This window comes from Pongo pygmaeus, chromosome 2 (genome assembly GCF_028885625.2).
Source record: "Pongo pygmaeus isolate AG05252 chromosome 2, NHGRI_mPonPyg2-v2.0_pri, whole genome shotgun sequence".
In the NCBI taxonomy this organism is placed as follows: domain Eukaryota; kingdom Metazoa; phylum Chordata; class Mammalia; order Primates; family Hominidae; genus Pongo; species Pongo pygmaeus.
Window position 1 is genome coordinate 99,670,824 of NC_085930.1, and position 15,264 is coordinate 99,686,087.

Consider the following 15,264-nt stretch of genomic DNA (forward strand, 5'->3'; position numbering starts at 1 on the left):
CAAAAGGGAAACCTTGGATGCTACCTCACCAACTTCAGACCCCACCCATGGCAGTGAGGACTCCGACCCCAACACAGGGAAATGAACACGCATGCTATCTTGTCTTTCGCTGCTCCCATTCCTGCCCACCTTCCATCCTGCCAATGCCAGGCAGCTCCTTCCCTGCCCAGGCAGCGCAGGGAAGTGGAAGGGGCTGCTTCCCTGGAACTCCTGCCTCACACCAGTCAGTCTGCCCACCCACCCAGCCTGCGGGCCTGAGAGGGCACTACGCTAGCAGCTTAGGAGTCCCTGTCCTCAAGGAGTTCCCTTTGGGTAGCAGGCCCCTCCCTCGGGTGGGGAGGGTGGGAGTGTCAAGGGGAGGTGTTGGAGCAGAGTTGTCATACGGAGTGCAGTTTTCAAATGGTTGGGACCCAGAAGAGTAAATGACCTGCCGCCACCTCAGGAAGAAGGCGTCTGTCTTCACTCCTGCAGGGTAGGCTTGCTGCCCCCTGGCGAAGCTCCTGTGTTGCCTCTTGATCTTGTCGATTTTAATTATTGTCATTTACTGCAGACCTTCAGTAAAACTACACAACAACAAACACACATGTGCCTGTCATCTAGATCAAGAAATAAAATGTGATTGGTGCAAATGAAAACCCCCAGGAATGCCTCCCTGCTTAGAGGTTACTACTATCCTCAAGTTTCTTTATACCTTTCCCCTTCATAGGTTTGATTTACTTAAGATCCAGAATTCAATTGCATGTAGGATTTTGTTGGTGATTTAATCATTTTAAGCATAATTCAGTGGCATTAAGTATATTCACAATGTTGTACACCCATCATCACTATCCGTTTTCCAATTTTTTTTGCATCACCTCAAACAGGAGCTCTGTTTCCCCAAACAATAACTCCTTGTTTCCCTTCCCCTCATCTCCTAGTAACCTCTAATCTATTTTCTGTTTCTATGGATTTGCCTGTTCCATCGAATCATGCAATATTTGTCCTTTGGTGTCTGGCTTATTTCACTTAGCATAATGCTTTCAAGGTCCAGCCAAGTTGTAGCATGTGCCAGAATTTCATTCCTTTCTAAGGCTGAATAATATACCATTATATGTATATACCACATTTTATCTACTCATCTGTTTTTTTGGTTTTATTATTATTATTTTTTTGAGTGGAGTCTCGCTCTGTCGCCCAGGCTGGAGTGCAGTGGCGCGATCTTGGCTCACTGCAAGCTCCGCCTCCTGGGTTCACACCATTCTCCTGCCTCAGCCTCCCGAGTAGCTGGGATTATAGGCACCCGCCACCATGCCTGGCTAATTTTTTTGTATTTTTTAGTAAAGACGGGGTTTCACCATGTTATCCAGGATGGTCTAAATCTCCTGACCTCATGATCCGCCCACCTTGGCCTCCCAAAGTGCTGGGATTACAGGCGTGAGCCACTGTGCCCGGCCCTACTCACCTGTTGATAGACATTTGAGTTGTTGCCACCTTTTTGCTGTTGTGAATAATGATGCTGTAAACATTGGTGTAAGAATATCTGTTCAAGTTTCTGCTTTTGGGTTTTTGGAGTATATACCTAGGAGTGGAATTACTGAATCACATGGTCTGTGTTTAGCTTTTTGAGGAACTGCTAACCTGTCTTCTGCAGAATTTGCAACATTTTACATTCCTACCAGCAATGTGCAAAGGTTCCCATTTCTCCATATCCTTATTAACACTTGTTACTTTTCTTTCTTTCTTTTTATTTTTTTTGAGATGGAGTCTGGCTCTGTTGCCAGACTGGAGTGCAGTGGTGCCATCTCGGCTCACTGCAACCTTTATTATAGCCATCCTGATGGGTGTGAAGTGGTAATTCACTGTGATTTTGATTTATAGTTTCATAATGATTAGTGATGTTGAGCATCTTTTCATGTGTTTATTGGCCATTTGTGTTTCTTTCTTAGAGAAATGTCTATTCAAGTCCTTTGGCCATTTTCTATTTGAGTTGTTTGTTGTTGAGTTATAGTTTTAAACACATTCTAGATATTAACCTCTTATCAGATACATGGTTTGCAAATATTTTCTCCTATGGATTGTCATTTCATTCTTGAGAGTGTCCTTTGATGCAGTAAAGTGTTTGATTTTGATGAAATATAACTTATCTACAGGTAGGGTGACACAAGCACCCCTGTGGCCACCACCACTGGGACTGTGCTGGGTCAGACCTGAAGTCAGCACAGGACTGGGTCTTGCCCAAGGCCTGCTGTAACCACTACGTGGCTACTGCCTGTATTCACACAAGGCCCCAGGGCTCTACAGTTAGCCAGCGGTGAAGCCAGCCAGGCTTGTGGCCTTCCCTTTGGGGCGGCAAGTTTCCTCAGGCCCCGGGCAGATAGAGATGCTTTCCGGGAGCCAGGTACTGGAGTCAAAAACATTAGAAAGCTACCTCGTGTTCTATTCTGCTGCAGCTGAGCTGGCACTCACACCATGTGACACAGTCCTTCCCACTTTGCCTTTCCTTTCCACAGGCAGAGGAGCCTCACACCATGGTGACCACCACAGGCCCACAGGGAGGACTGCCAGGATACCACTAGCATTCACTTGAGGCCCAAGGGCTCTTCAGTCAGCTTGTGATGAATGCTGCCAGGCCTGAGACTCACCCTTCAGGGCAGTGGGCTCCCCTCTGGCCCAGGGTTGGTCCGGAAAGGCCACTTAAGAGCCAAGGCCTGGCATCAGGGAACCCAAGAGCCCTCTTGGTGCTCTCCTCCACTGTGGCCAAGCTGGTGCCTGATTTTTGGTTTCTATGAAGTTGCTCCCTTTGTGCAGATAGTCGTCAAACTTGGTGTTCCTGTGGGGGTGGGGGGTGAGCGGGACGACTGATGGAGCAAATAGAGATTTGCCATCTTGCTCTTCTCCTCCCTGATTTCAGTCTTTTAAGATGTATTAAGATTTGTTTTGTTGCCTAACATATGGTCTCTCCTGGAGAATGTTCCATGTGCACTTGGAAAAAGTGTGTATTCTCTTGTTGTAGTGACATGTTTTGTATATATCTGTTAGGTCTCCAACTGGTTTATAGTGTTATTCAAATCCTCTGTTTCCTTACTGATCTTCTGACTGGCTTCTGTCCATTATTGAAATCTGAGTATTGAAGTCTCCAGTTATTGTCATAGGACTGTTTATTTCTCCCTTCAAATCTGTCACTGTTTGCTTCATTTTGGGGCCCTGATATTTGGTGCATATATGAATTGCATGTTTTAAAACTTCACATATATACAAATATATGTGAAGATATATATATACACACACACACACATAATCTCATTTAGGCCACAGCCTCCTATAATATTCTGTGTGCTGAATATATTTTTAGGATTCATCCATGTTGATGTGAGGTGCTATGTTTCCTTCATTTTCACTGCTGTCTGGGGTTTCTTTGTATGACCAACTGAACTATAACTTTTTCTATGTCCTTTGTATTTGCATATACATTTTGAAATCAGCATTTCAATTTCCACCAAAAAAAAAAAAGCCTGCTGGGATTGGCATTGCATCGAATCTATAAATCAATTTGGGGAAAACTGACATCATAACAATATTGGGTCTTCCTATTCGTAATATTTATTTAGGTCATCTTTAACTTCTGTCAATGTTATGTAGTTTTCAGTATATAGGTCCTGTATATATTTTAAGTTTATTACTAAGTATGTCATGTTTCCTGGTGCTCTTGTGTTATTGTTTTGTCTTGTGGTTGCCCATGGAGGATGGGATCAACCCCCCACCACCCAAAGTTGGTTTGAATGTTGAGACTAATGACATCACACACACACCAAGTGGCTACCATAAGGTTTATTGCTCACATAATGGAGCTTTATAGGGCTAGCAGGGCAAGCGCCCAGGCTTGTCTGTGAAGGAAGGGGCGAGTGTTCCTGGTTATTATTATAGTTAGGGAGTGGAGTCAAGGTGAGAATCCCACACGTGAATTGGATTTGCATGACTTGAACCTCCCCGTTGGTACTCCAGGCAGGAATGCCAGGGCTTTTTTATTCACTTGCCCAGGTGTGGGGCAAGAGGTGAAGAGGGAGGGATGGAGCTTGAAAGCTGCCAGTAGTCAAACATCAAAAATGGAGTCAGGCTCTATTATAGTTTTAAAATACTTTTTTAAAAGGCAGTTTCAGGCTCACAGCAAAATTGAGAGGAGGGTGAAGAGATTTCCCATATAACCTTTGCCCCTGCACATGCATAATCCTCCGATTAACAACATCCTCGCACTAAAATGGTACCTTTATTACAAATAATAAACCTATATTAGCACATCATTATCACCTAAAGCCCATAGTTTACATTACGGTTCACTCTTGCTATTGCACATTCTATAGGTTTGGACAAAAATGACCTGTATCCACCACTGTACAGAAAACAGAGTAGTTTCCCACCCTAAAAATCCTCTGTGGTCTGCCTGTTTATCCCTCTCCCAACTCCTGGTAAGCACTGATCGTTTTACTGTCTCCATAGTTTTGCCTTTTTCAGGATGTAATATCGTTGAACTCACGGTTTGTAGCCATTTCTGATTGGCTTCTTTCATTTAGTAATATGCATTTAAGTTTCCTCCTTGTTTTTTCATGGCTTCCTGGCTCATTTCTTTTTAGCACTAAATGATATGCCATTGTCAGGATGTACCACAGTTTATTTATCCATTCACCTACTGAAGGATATCTTGGTTCCTTCCGGCTTTGGGCAGTTATGAATAAAACTGCCATAAATATTTATCACCTGGTTTTTGTTTGGACATAGTTTTCAGTTCCTTTGGGTAAATACCAAGGAGCACAGTTGCTGGATCATATGGTAAGAGTGTGTTGATTTTTACAAGAAATCACCAAACTGTCTTCCAAAGTGGCTGTACCATTTAGTCTTCCCACCAGCCATGAATGAAAAGTTCCTGTTGCTTCACATCCTTGTCAGCATTTGATGTTGTCAGTGTCTGGATTTTGGCCATTCTAATATGTGTGTAGTAGTGTCTCACTGTTGTTTTAATTTGCATTTTCCTGATGACATATGATGTGGACGATCTTCTCATATGCATCTTTGCCATCTGTCTATCTTCTTTAGTGAGGTGTCTGTTAAGGTCTTTGGGCCATTCTTTAATCAGGTTATCTGTTACTGAGTTTTAAGAATATATTTATTTGTATATTTACATAGTAGTCCTTTATAAGATATATCTTTTGCAGAGATTTACTTCTAGTCTGTGACTTGTCTATTAATTCTCTTGATAGTGTCTTTAGCAAAGTAGAAAACTCACATTTGATTGAAGTCCAGCTTATCAATTATTTCTTTCATGGACTGTGCCTTTGGTGTCGTAATATATAAAGTCATCGTCAAGCCCAAGGTCATCTAGGTATTCTTTCTCCTGTGTTATCTTCTAGGAGTTTTATAGTTTTATATTTTACATTTAGGTCTGTGATCCATTTTGAGTTAATTTTTGTGCAAGGTATAAGGTCTTTGTCTATATTTACTGTGTGTGTGGGTGTGTGTGTGTGCGTGTGTGTGTGTGTGCATGTCTAGTTATTCCAGCTCCCTTTGTTGAAAAGACTTTCTTGCTCTGTTGTGCTGCCTTTGATGATTTGTCAAAGATCAGTTGGCTACATTTATATGGGTCTATTTCTGGGCTCTCTGTTCTGTTCTATTGATCTATTCACCAATATGACACTGTTTTGATTACTGTAGATTTATAGTAAATCTTGAAGTTGGGTAGTGTCAGTCCTCCAATTTTGCTCTTCACTTTCAGTATTGTGTTGGCCATTCTGTGTCTTTTGCCTCTCCATATATACTTTGAACCAGTCTGTTAATATCTACAAAATAACTTGCTGTGGTTTTGACTGGGACTGCATTGAATTTGTAGATGAAGTTGAGAAGAACTGACATCTTGACAATATTGAGCCTTCCAATTTGCAAACATGAAATATCTCTCCATTTATTTAGTTTTTAAATTTCATCAGGGTTTCATAGTTTTCCTCATATAGATCTTGCACATATTTTGTTAGATTTATACCTAAGTATTTCTTTGTGATGCTTATTTATTTATTTAGGGACAGGGTCTTGCTGTCACTTAGGCTGAGGTGCAGTAGTCCAGGCTGGAGTGCAGTGGCTCAATCATAGCTTTCTGCAGCCTCAAGCTAGGACTACAGGTATGCACCACCACACCCAGTTACTTTATTTTTTATTAGTTATTTATTTTTTTAGAGATGGTATATTTAGTCTGTTCTCTCATTGCTATAAAGAACTACCTGAGACTAGGTAATTTATAAGAAAAGAGGTTTAATTGGCTCATGGTTCCACAGGCTTTACAGGAAACATGGCTGGGGAGGCCTCAGGAAACTTACAATCATGGCAGAAGGTGAAGGGGAAGCAGGCATGTCTTACATGGCTGGAGCAGTAGGAAGAGAGAGAGGAGGGGAGGTGCCACACGCTTATAAACAACCAGATCTCGTGATAATTCACTATCATGAGAACAGCAAGAGGGAAGTCTGCCCCTATAATCCAGTCACTTCCTCCAACCTTGGTGATTACAATTCGACAAGAGATTTGGGCGGAGACACAAATCCAAACCATATCAGATGGGGTCTTGCTATGTTGCCCAGGCTGGTCTCAAACTCCTGGCCTCAAATGATCCTCTGACCTTAGCCTCCCAAAGTGTTGGGGTTATATGGGCCACTGCACCCAGCCTGGGGTGCTGATTTAAATGGTATTGTGTTTTTAATTTCAAATTCCACTTGTTTGTTGCTGGTATGTAGGAAAGCAATTGGCTTTTATATATTAACCTTGTATCCTGAAACCTTGCTATAATTGCTTATTAGTTCCAGGAATTTTTGTTGATTCTTTTAGATTTTCTATATGAACAATCATGTCATTAGCAAACAAAGACAGTTTCATTTCTTCCTTCCCAATCTGTACCTTTTCCTTTTCTTGTCTTACCGCATTAGATAGGACTTCCAGTACAATACTGAAAAGGAGTGGTTCAAAGGGACATCCTTGCCTTGTTCCTGGTTAGTGAGAAAGCTTTGAGTTTTTTACCATCAGGTATGATGTTAGTTGTAGGGTTTTTGTAGATATTCTTTACCAAGTTGGGGAAGTTTCCTTCTACTCTTGGTTTACTGAGAGTTTCTATCATTAATGGATGTTAAATTTTGTCAAATGCTTTTTCTGCATCTGTTAATATGATCATGTGAGTTTTCTTTTTCAGCCTGTTGATTATTTTTGAATGTTGAACCAGTCTTGCATACTTGAGATAAAGTCCACTTGGTTGTGGTATATAATTCTTTCTATACATACTTTGATTCAATTTTCTAGTATTTTTGTTGAGTGTTTTTATCTATGTTCATGAAAGATATTAGTCTGTAGTTTTTTTTTTTTAATTGTAATGTCTTTGTCTGGTTTTGTTATTAGGGTGATGCTGGCCTCACAGAATGAGTCAGGAAGTAATCCTCTGTTTCTATCTTCTAGAAGAGACTGTAGAGTACTGGTATAATTTCTTCTTTAAATGGTTGATAGAAATCACCAGTGAGCTTAGTCAAGCATGGTGCTGTTTTGGAAGGTTATCAATTATTGATTCAATTTCTTTAATAGATATTGACTTATTTGGAGTGTCTTTCTTCTTGTGTGAGTTTTGGCAGCTTATATCTTTCAAGGAATTAGTCCATTTTATCTAAATTATCATCTACTTTATTTTTAAAGATGTATTCCCTGGGTATAATTTTTCAATTTCAGTAAACTAGGACTAGAGGTTTTTTTTTTTTCTTTCAGTATTTAAAGTTGTCACCCCATTATCTTCTGGATTGCATGTTTTCTGAGAATTTTGCTGTCATTGTTATATTTATTCCTCTGCATATGTTTTTTGTCTGGCTACAGTGATGATTTTCTCTTTATTTTGAAGTTTCAGCAGCTTAACTATGATGTACTTAGATGTGTTTTTCTTTGTACTAATCCTGCTTGCGATGCTCTAAGCTTCTTGAATCCATGGTGTTTTGTCTTGCACTACTTTTGGGAAAGCCTCAGCAATTATCTCTTCAAATATTTCTCCTCCCTTGTTCTCTGTCTGTTCTTTCCCGCTTGCCCTCCTTCCCCACTATTTCCCTCAGACTCCAGTTATCTGTACTTTAGTTTGATATTGTCCCAGAGTTGTTTGTTGTTTTTTTCTCTCTTCCCCTCTTTGTATTTCCAGATTCTTTTCTGTGCTATATCCAATTAAAAATTGTTCTTCTCTAACATTGTATTTTTTTCTTGCATTTATGTGTTTTCTATAGGTTTCAATGTTTGGCTGAAATTTCCTATCTGTTCAATATGTTGTCCACCTTTTCGACTATATCTTTTATAGTGTTCACCTTGGTTAAAGTCCTTGTTTGATGGGTTCTAACATCTGGGTGCATTACTCCTTGGTCTGTTTCTGTTGACTACTTTATCTTTTGATAAGGAGTCATTTATTTGCCTTGCTTTTTGGTATGTATCCTAATTTTTTATTGAATGCTAGACCTTGTGTGTAATGGGTTGGTGGAGACTGAGGTAAACAGTATACCTAGCAAAGGACCTGTCTTTCATTCTGTTGGGTTGTTAGTGTGGAGTGTTGTCAGTCTGGTGGGGAGTGGTGTGGGGCCTGGAGCTCTGAAGAGTTCTCAGTGTTCCAGCAGCCTCAGACATACCATTCGGGAGGCCCCGCCACCTCTCTCTCCTATGCCTGTGCAACAGTTGGGGGGAGGAGGAGAAAGAGCCTCTGCACTCCAGTGGTAGGCTGCTGTTACTTGGTGCAGGGCTTGTGGAAGGGGTGGTGAGATTTATCAGGGTTTCCTTTTGTTTCAGCCTCAGTCTTGGGCAGGCCTTGTTGGTCTGAGCCTCGTGGGTGGGGCATTCTCAGGTGTTCTTTTCAGTGGAGGTTTTCATGACATATCCTGTTTCTTTTCTACCTCTGTGCACTATGCTGGGATTGATTTGAACATTGTTAGGAAAGGGCCCTTTCAAAGCTATTGTCATTTTTCTGTTAAAATGCTAGCATTCTACAGAGTGATCTTTGAAGAGTGCAGCCCTGATCCTGAACCTGCTTAAAATCCCTCTAGTGCACCCCTTGGCCCCTCGGGTCAAAGGCTTTGAGCTCTACAGTCTCGTGCCTCTCATGCTGATCTTCCTTCAGTTATTTAAGTCTTGTCTTTTTCCCAGGCCCTAAACCATCCATTTTGAGAGCAGTTGTCTTTCTGTGTATTGCTGCAGGAACTGGGTGGGGCAGGGAACAGTGCCTAGCACATGGTAGGGGCTGAGCCGGCTGTCTTGAAGGGATGAGTGCAAGTACTCTGTTTTCTTTCTCCCTTCGAAAGCCCTTCGCCCCCCTGCCTTCCAGCAGGTGGACTCCAGCCCAGTCTCCAGGTTCATACACAAGGGACAGGGAAGCATTTTACCCCTCAGTTGGGGGAGGGGCCTTTCTGCTGCCCCACCCCCTGGCCTGTGCCTGTCCATCCTGGCACATACTAAACAGTTCTTGAAATTCCTGTGTGTCTCTCACTTTCTCCTCCTAGTTCCTTTGAGCAGCCACATCGGGCTGGGCCTGCTGCACCCTGCCCCGGCAGGCCGTTGGTGAGCATACCCTGGAGCTTTGCCGTACGTGCATATGCGGAGTTAAGATTTTTAAAGCCCCTCTTCCTGTTTTAGGGAGAAGTGAGTCATCTCATTCCCCTCCGTGGATCAGAGGACTTGGACTAGATAGAAGCATGTGGTGTCTCCTACGAGGCCTGGGCCGGCCTGGAACCCTGGCACGGGGAGCCCTGGCACGGGGAGCCCTGGGGCAGCAGCAACCCCTGGGTGCCCGGGCCCTGGCCAGCACGGGCTCTGAGAGCCGGGACGAGTACAGCTACGTGGTGGTGGGCGCTGGCTCGGCTGGCTGCGTGCTGGCCGGGAGGCTCACGGAGGACCCCGCCGAGCGCGTGCTGCTGCTGGAGGCCGGGCCCAAGGACGTGCGCGCTGGGAGCAAGCGGCTCTCGTGGAAGATCCACATGCCCGCGGCCCTGGTAGCCAACCTGTGCGACGACAGGTACAACTGGTGCTACCACACAGAGGTGCAGCGGGGCCTGGACGGCCGCGTGCTGTACTGGCCACGCGGCCGCGTCTGGGGCGGCTCCTCATCCCTCAACGCCATGGTCTATGTCCGTGGGCACGCCGAGGACTACGAGCGCTGGCAGCGCCAGGGCGCCTGTGGCTGGGACTACGCGCACTGCCTGCCCTACTTCCGCAAGGCGCAGGGCCACGAGCTGGGCGCCAGCCGGTACCGGGGAGCCGATGGCCCGCTGCGGGTGTCCCGGGGCAAGACCAACCACCCGCTGCACTGCGCATTCCTGGAGGCCACGCAGCAGGCCGGCTACCCGCTCACCGAGGACATGAATGGCTTCCAGCAGGAGGGCTTCGGCTGGATGGACATGACCATCCATGAAGGTAGAGGTCTCCCTTCTTTTTTAACAAGCACTACTCGCTACCCCAGCCCCCACCCATCTTGGCCCATGGCTCCGGGCTCCTGGCTCCAGCATGGTCAGGAGGCATGGGCAGACTGAGGCTGGCGCGACGGGGAAGAGATCTGGCTTAGTATACCCCCCAAGAGTACAACCCAGAGCCCTGAGTGACCCAGGATGGTGACCCTGGGCGTTCTCTGCACCTCTGGCCCCTGTTGGTGTGAAGACCAGAGAATCAGCTCTCTGGACAGACAGCCTAAGTCCTCTAGAAACTTGCAGATGGGGAAACTGAGGCACAGAGTGGTGAAGGGCCTTGCTCACAGCAGGACAGAGGCAAGCCTGGGCTGACCCGGGGTTCCTGCCTGCCTCTTGAAGGGTCTCACCCCTCTGGCTGTGCTCCTGGTCTCTGTGTCCTCCTGTTTGAGGGTGGAGGGTACTTTTCCACCTGCATCCAGGGGACCCCAGGCAGATGTGGACTCAGTAGGGCAGGGTCTTTCTGTCTCAGCTTTACTTTGAAGGCGGGACTTGCAGTCAGAGCTGGGCATATCCACTCTTTCTCCAGCTCCTTCCTCCTGCCCAGGTGCCAGGGGAGGGCAGAGCCGTGCCTGACCACCTCACTCCATCCTGCAGGCAAACGGTGGAGCGCAGCCTGTGCCTACCTGCACCCAGCACTGAGCCGCACCAACCTCAAGGCCGAGGCCGAGACGCTTGTGAGCAGGGTGCTATTTGAGGGCACCCGTGCAGTGGGCGTGGAGTATGTCAAGAATGGCCAGAGCCACAGGGTGAGTGGACTGCAGCTGGGGTCCTGGCAGAAGGGGGTGGACAGTGGCCCTGGTGGTCCAGCTCAGAGTGGGCAGGAGTCACGCCCTCACCCCCAGCCCCACGTGCTCATCCCTGTGATGGTGGTGGGAGGGGCGAGTAGCTGATGGCAGTGGGCTGGTGGAGGTGAGGAAGCCCCCAGTCCTGCCACCTAGAAAGGGCCTATGGTGTCAGTGCCCGTGTGCCATGCCTAATTCAGAGCTGTCCCCCAGTACCTTCCACACCATTTCAAGGCACTGACTTCACAGAAAGCTACAGGTTTACACTAGAGGTTTTAAAACCCATAAATGTGATTGTACTCTATTTCTGTGTTGTTGGCAGGGGGTCTGATTGTTTTGCAGCTTCACATGTAGATCTGGTCCACTGCCTGCTCTCTCTAAACCACCCACTTGAATGCCTGCTTTCATTTATCTCATGTAAGCCCTCCCCTCCTGTTTCTAAGGCCATCACTACCGTCTAGCTGTAGTTGCACCTGCTGGTTGCTTTCAAGTAGTGACTCAGTGAGTTTCCTCTCCTTGGCTCTGGGGCCTGTCCCGGGTGTGCCACATGGATTCCACATCCCAAGGCCGTGTTCTCATGGTGCTGGCTAGAGCAGGGCGCTGGTCTGTGAGTCAGGAGAACAGCTGGCTTTTCAGGGAGTGACCTGGCTGGACCTCTTCCAGGCTTATGCCAGCAAGGAGGTGATTCTGAGTGGAGGTGCCATCAACTCTCCACAGCTGCTCATGCTCTCCGGCATCGGGAATGCCGATGACCTCAAGAAACTGGGCATCCCTGTGGTGTGCCACCTACCTGGTGAGTCCCCTTCTTTACTGCTCCCCAGAGGCTGTCTCTGCTCAACAAAAGGCTTAGTGTATGTATCTCATTAGCATGGAGTGGGGAGGTGGTGGCAGTCAGTGATCCTTGGAACTGTCACATTGTCGCCATGAGCCCGAAGGTTTCCCAGGCCTCACTGGACACCGTCAGCCCTGGGCCCCGAGTCTTGCGTTGTTTTCTTTCTCCCTCCCCTGGCCGCCCTATTTCACTTGGAGAAGGGCACCCTGCAGCAGGGAGTATCTGCCCGTGAAGCCCCACTGGGTCGGGCATGGGCGTGTCACCAGGGCAGCTCTATGGCGAGAGGGGTCCGGGCCTCGTCCTTCCATCCACAGGACTCGCTGGCTGCCCCGAGCATGAATGAGGTCAGCTCTGTGCTCCAGAGCCTGCTCTTCATGTTAAGACGTAAACTTTATAAAAATAAACTGTCTCTGATGCTCTTGAGGGTCGGGCTCTGTCTCTTGCCCTCGTTGATAACCCCACTCCGGGAGGGCTGGGCCTTTGTGCATTTAGGCTTCATCATGAGGGGCCCGGGGAAGTGCTGCTTCATGACGTTGACCTGCCCAGTGTCCCAGTAGGCTTGGATGAATTCATGCAAGGACTGTGTAGCACGACAGGGCTGCTTCCTCCTTCCCCACGCTGGCGTGAGGGTGGGGCTGCTGTCTGCCCCTCTAGCCATCACCATCCAGCGACCACTCACCATGCAGTGCCTGCTGAAGGCGTAGGCCCTGCCCTCACAGAGGGGGCTGCTGAGCAGGGCTGACAGGGGGCACCCAGAGGCTGCCCTAGGAGTGAGTGACAAGGACAGGCGGCCTTGGCAGCATCCGAGGCAGGCCAGACTTGGCCAGGAGTGCACGCATAGTGTCTCTGGGAGGCAGCCTTTAAGCTGAGACCAGGGAACTGAGCAGGAGCTGGTCCAGAAGATAAGTGAATAGGAAAGAATTTTTCAATTCTTTCCTAGTCTCCAATATCCCAGGGGGATACTGAGAAGCAGCTGAGCCCCCTTGGTAGCCATTTTCTAAACCACTCCTTCCCGTATCAGGGGTTGGCCAGAACCTGCAAGACCACCTGGAGATCTACATTCAGCAGGCATGCACCCGCCCTATCACCCTCCATTCAGCACAGAAGCCCCTGCGGAAGGTCTGCATTGGTCTGGAGTGGCTCTGGAAATTCACAGGTGAGCACGCTCATCAGTAACCTGGGAGGAGACTGTCTATAAGCATTGAGACCTCCTTCCTGAGGAGCTGAACAGGGGTTCTGGCCACTGGGTTTGATGCTAAACTATGCCATTTACGTTAGCGCTGAGCCTCAGTTTTTCCATCTTCAAAATGGGGATGCACAGTTTCAACCTGACAGGTTGGAGCGAGGACCAGAAACAATAGCACATGCCAAGGAGCTTGGCCCAGGGCCTGCTGGAGGTGAGACTCCTTGGGGCTTAGGGGCTGCTCTTCCTTATAGATGGGCAGGGATGGCCTTGTGCTGGACAGGAGGCAAGGTCCAAGGAGCCAGGAGAAAAGGTGGAGAGAGGAGACTTTGGGGCTAGACTGCAGAATCAGCATTCATCTTTCAACCTTTTCCATTTGATTTCTAGCTGCGCCTGGGCCAGGAAGTGGTAGTTTAAAATCCTACCCAGCCACTCGGTCTGTATTTCTCACACACCTGGTGCGTGCTGTGTGCTGTGCTAGGTGGTGGGAAGAGCCGGTAAGGCAGGTGGCATGGGCAGTGGCAGAATTGGCCCTGGTAGAGAGCAGAGCTGATGCCATCCTTTTGGCAAATAGCTGACATTTGATGGTGTGGTGCTGGGTGAGCCCCCTGTGGGGGGGTGAACAGATGTGGACAGGACTTGGGTCCAGGCACTAGAGTGGAGTCCAGGAAAAGGAAGAGGAGCAGCCAGCCCACCTGCCACGCCCTGACTGGCTCTTCTGCCTCATCCTCTTCTGCTTCTCAGGGGAGGGAGCCACTGCCCATCTGGAAACAGGTGGGTTCATCCGCAGCCAGCCTGGGGTCCCCCACCCGGACATCCAGTTCCATTTCCTGCCATCCCAAGTGATTGACCACGGGCGGGTCCCCACCCAGCAGGAGGCTTACCAGGTGAGCAGGTGGAGGAGCCTCGGCTTCCCAGGATGTCTCCTTCCCACCAGGAAGGAAGATGCTCCCATCTTCCAAGGCAGCATTCTCCCTGGTGCCATATGGCTGCAGAGTGGGGGACGCAGAGGACTGTTCCCTGCCTTCCAGCTGCCCAGCATGTCAGTCTGTGTGGTGCGTGCCAATGGTATGACTGTTTCATGCAGGCTAGGTACTGAGCACCAGAAATGGGACAGAGGGGCTGACTTGGCTCTGGGATCACCACCTCTGAAAGCTTTGAGCCATGGGGTATGAGGCCAGGATGAAAGAGTGATTCACTGAGGTGGTCTGTAATCACTCGTGGAGGTGGGTACCATGCGGGCAAATGCTAACATGCATCTGTTCCCCACTGATTCTGGAAGCAGAGGCCCACCCTGCAGGTAAACCAGGGTTGACAGAGGTCACCGTGGATGTCTGTCTATGGAGGGACCGTCACTGCTTCCTCTGTGTTCTTCTAGGTACATGTGGGGCCCATGCGGGGCACGAGTGTGGGCTGGCTCAAACTGAGAAGTGCCAATCCCCAAGACCACCCTGTGATCCAGCCCAACTACTTGTCAACAGGTACTTCACCCACCTGTGTCTTCCTGGGCTTGAACAAACGAATGCCTTTTGGGATTCCTGGTTATCCCTGAATCATACCCTTGGACTACACTTTCCAAGACACAAGTGACCCTCTGTCGTCCCCTACCCCGTCACTTTAGGCTGTAAACTTGCATAGGTAGCCCCGTAGTGTCCTGGGACTCATGAAATAAATGAAGTCCCGGGGTTTAGACAGTGGGGGAGATTTGCAGCTTTCAGAACAATCTGCCATGATGTGCAGGGAGACCATGCCATGCAGATGCCAGGTCTGTAGGTAGAGCATTTTTCCTGTTGTCACTCTGAGCAGTCTCTAAAAGCAAATTCCATTCCTAGGCCTGCCTCTTTGCATGCAGCAAAAACGAGCACTACCCACTGGGCAGGTTTTGCCCAGCAATGGCTGCAGGGTGCTCACAGCCACACTGTGGCAGGGGCAGGGTATGGTACTTATCCCTGCCCTACAGATAAGTCAGACCCCTGATTTAAACCTGGGCCT

The 15,264-nt window shown here is 47.9% G+C and overlaps 1 protein-coding gene across 13 annotated transcripts in view; it reads left to right on the forward strand.

The window, feature by feature from the left end:
- Positions 1-15,264, forward strand: part of CHDH (choline dehydrogenase) — a 29,627-nt gene that overhangs the window by 12,355 nt on the left and 2,008 nt on the right. For all 13 annotated transcript variants that reach the window (XM_054483861.2, XM_054483856.2, XM_054483855.2 and 10 more), the window contains 6 exons: positions 9,649-10,425; positions 11,070-11,221; positions 11,921-12,050; positions 13,111-13,245; positions 14,017-14,159; positions 14,651-14,753. In XM_054483861.2, coding sequence (XP_054339836.1) covers positions 9,708-10,425; positions 11,070-11,221; positions 11,921-12,050; positions 13,111-13,245; positions 14,017-14,159; positions 14,651-14,753 — 1,381 coding nt within the window. In that variant the 5' untranslated portion in view covers positions 9,649-9,707. The remainder of the gene's footprint in view (positions 1-9,648; positions 10,426-11,069; positions 11,222-11,920; positions 12,051-13,110; positions 13,246-14,016; positions 14,160-14,650; positions 14,754-15,264) is intronic.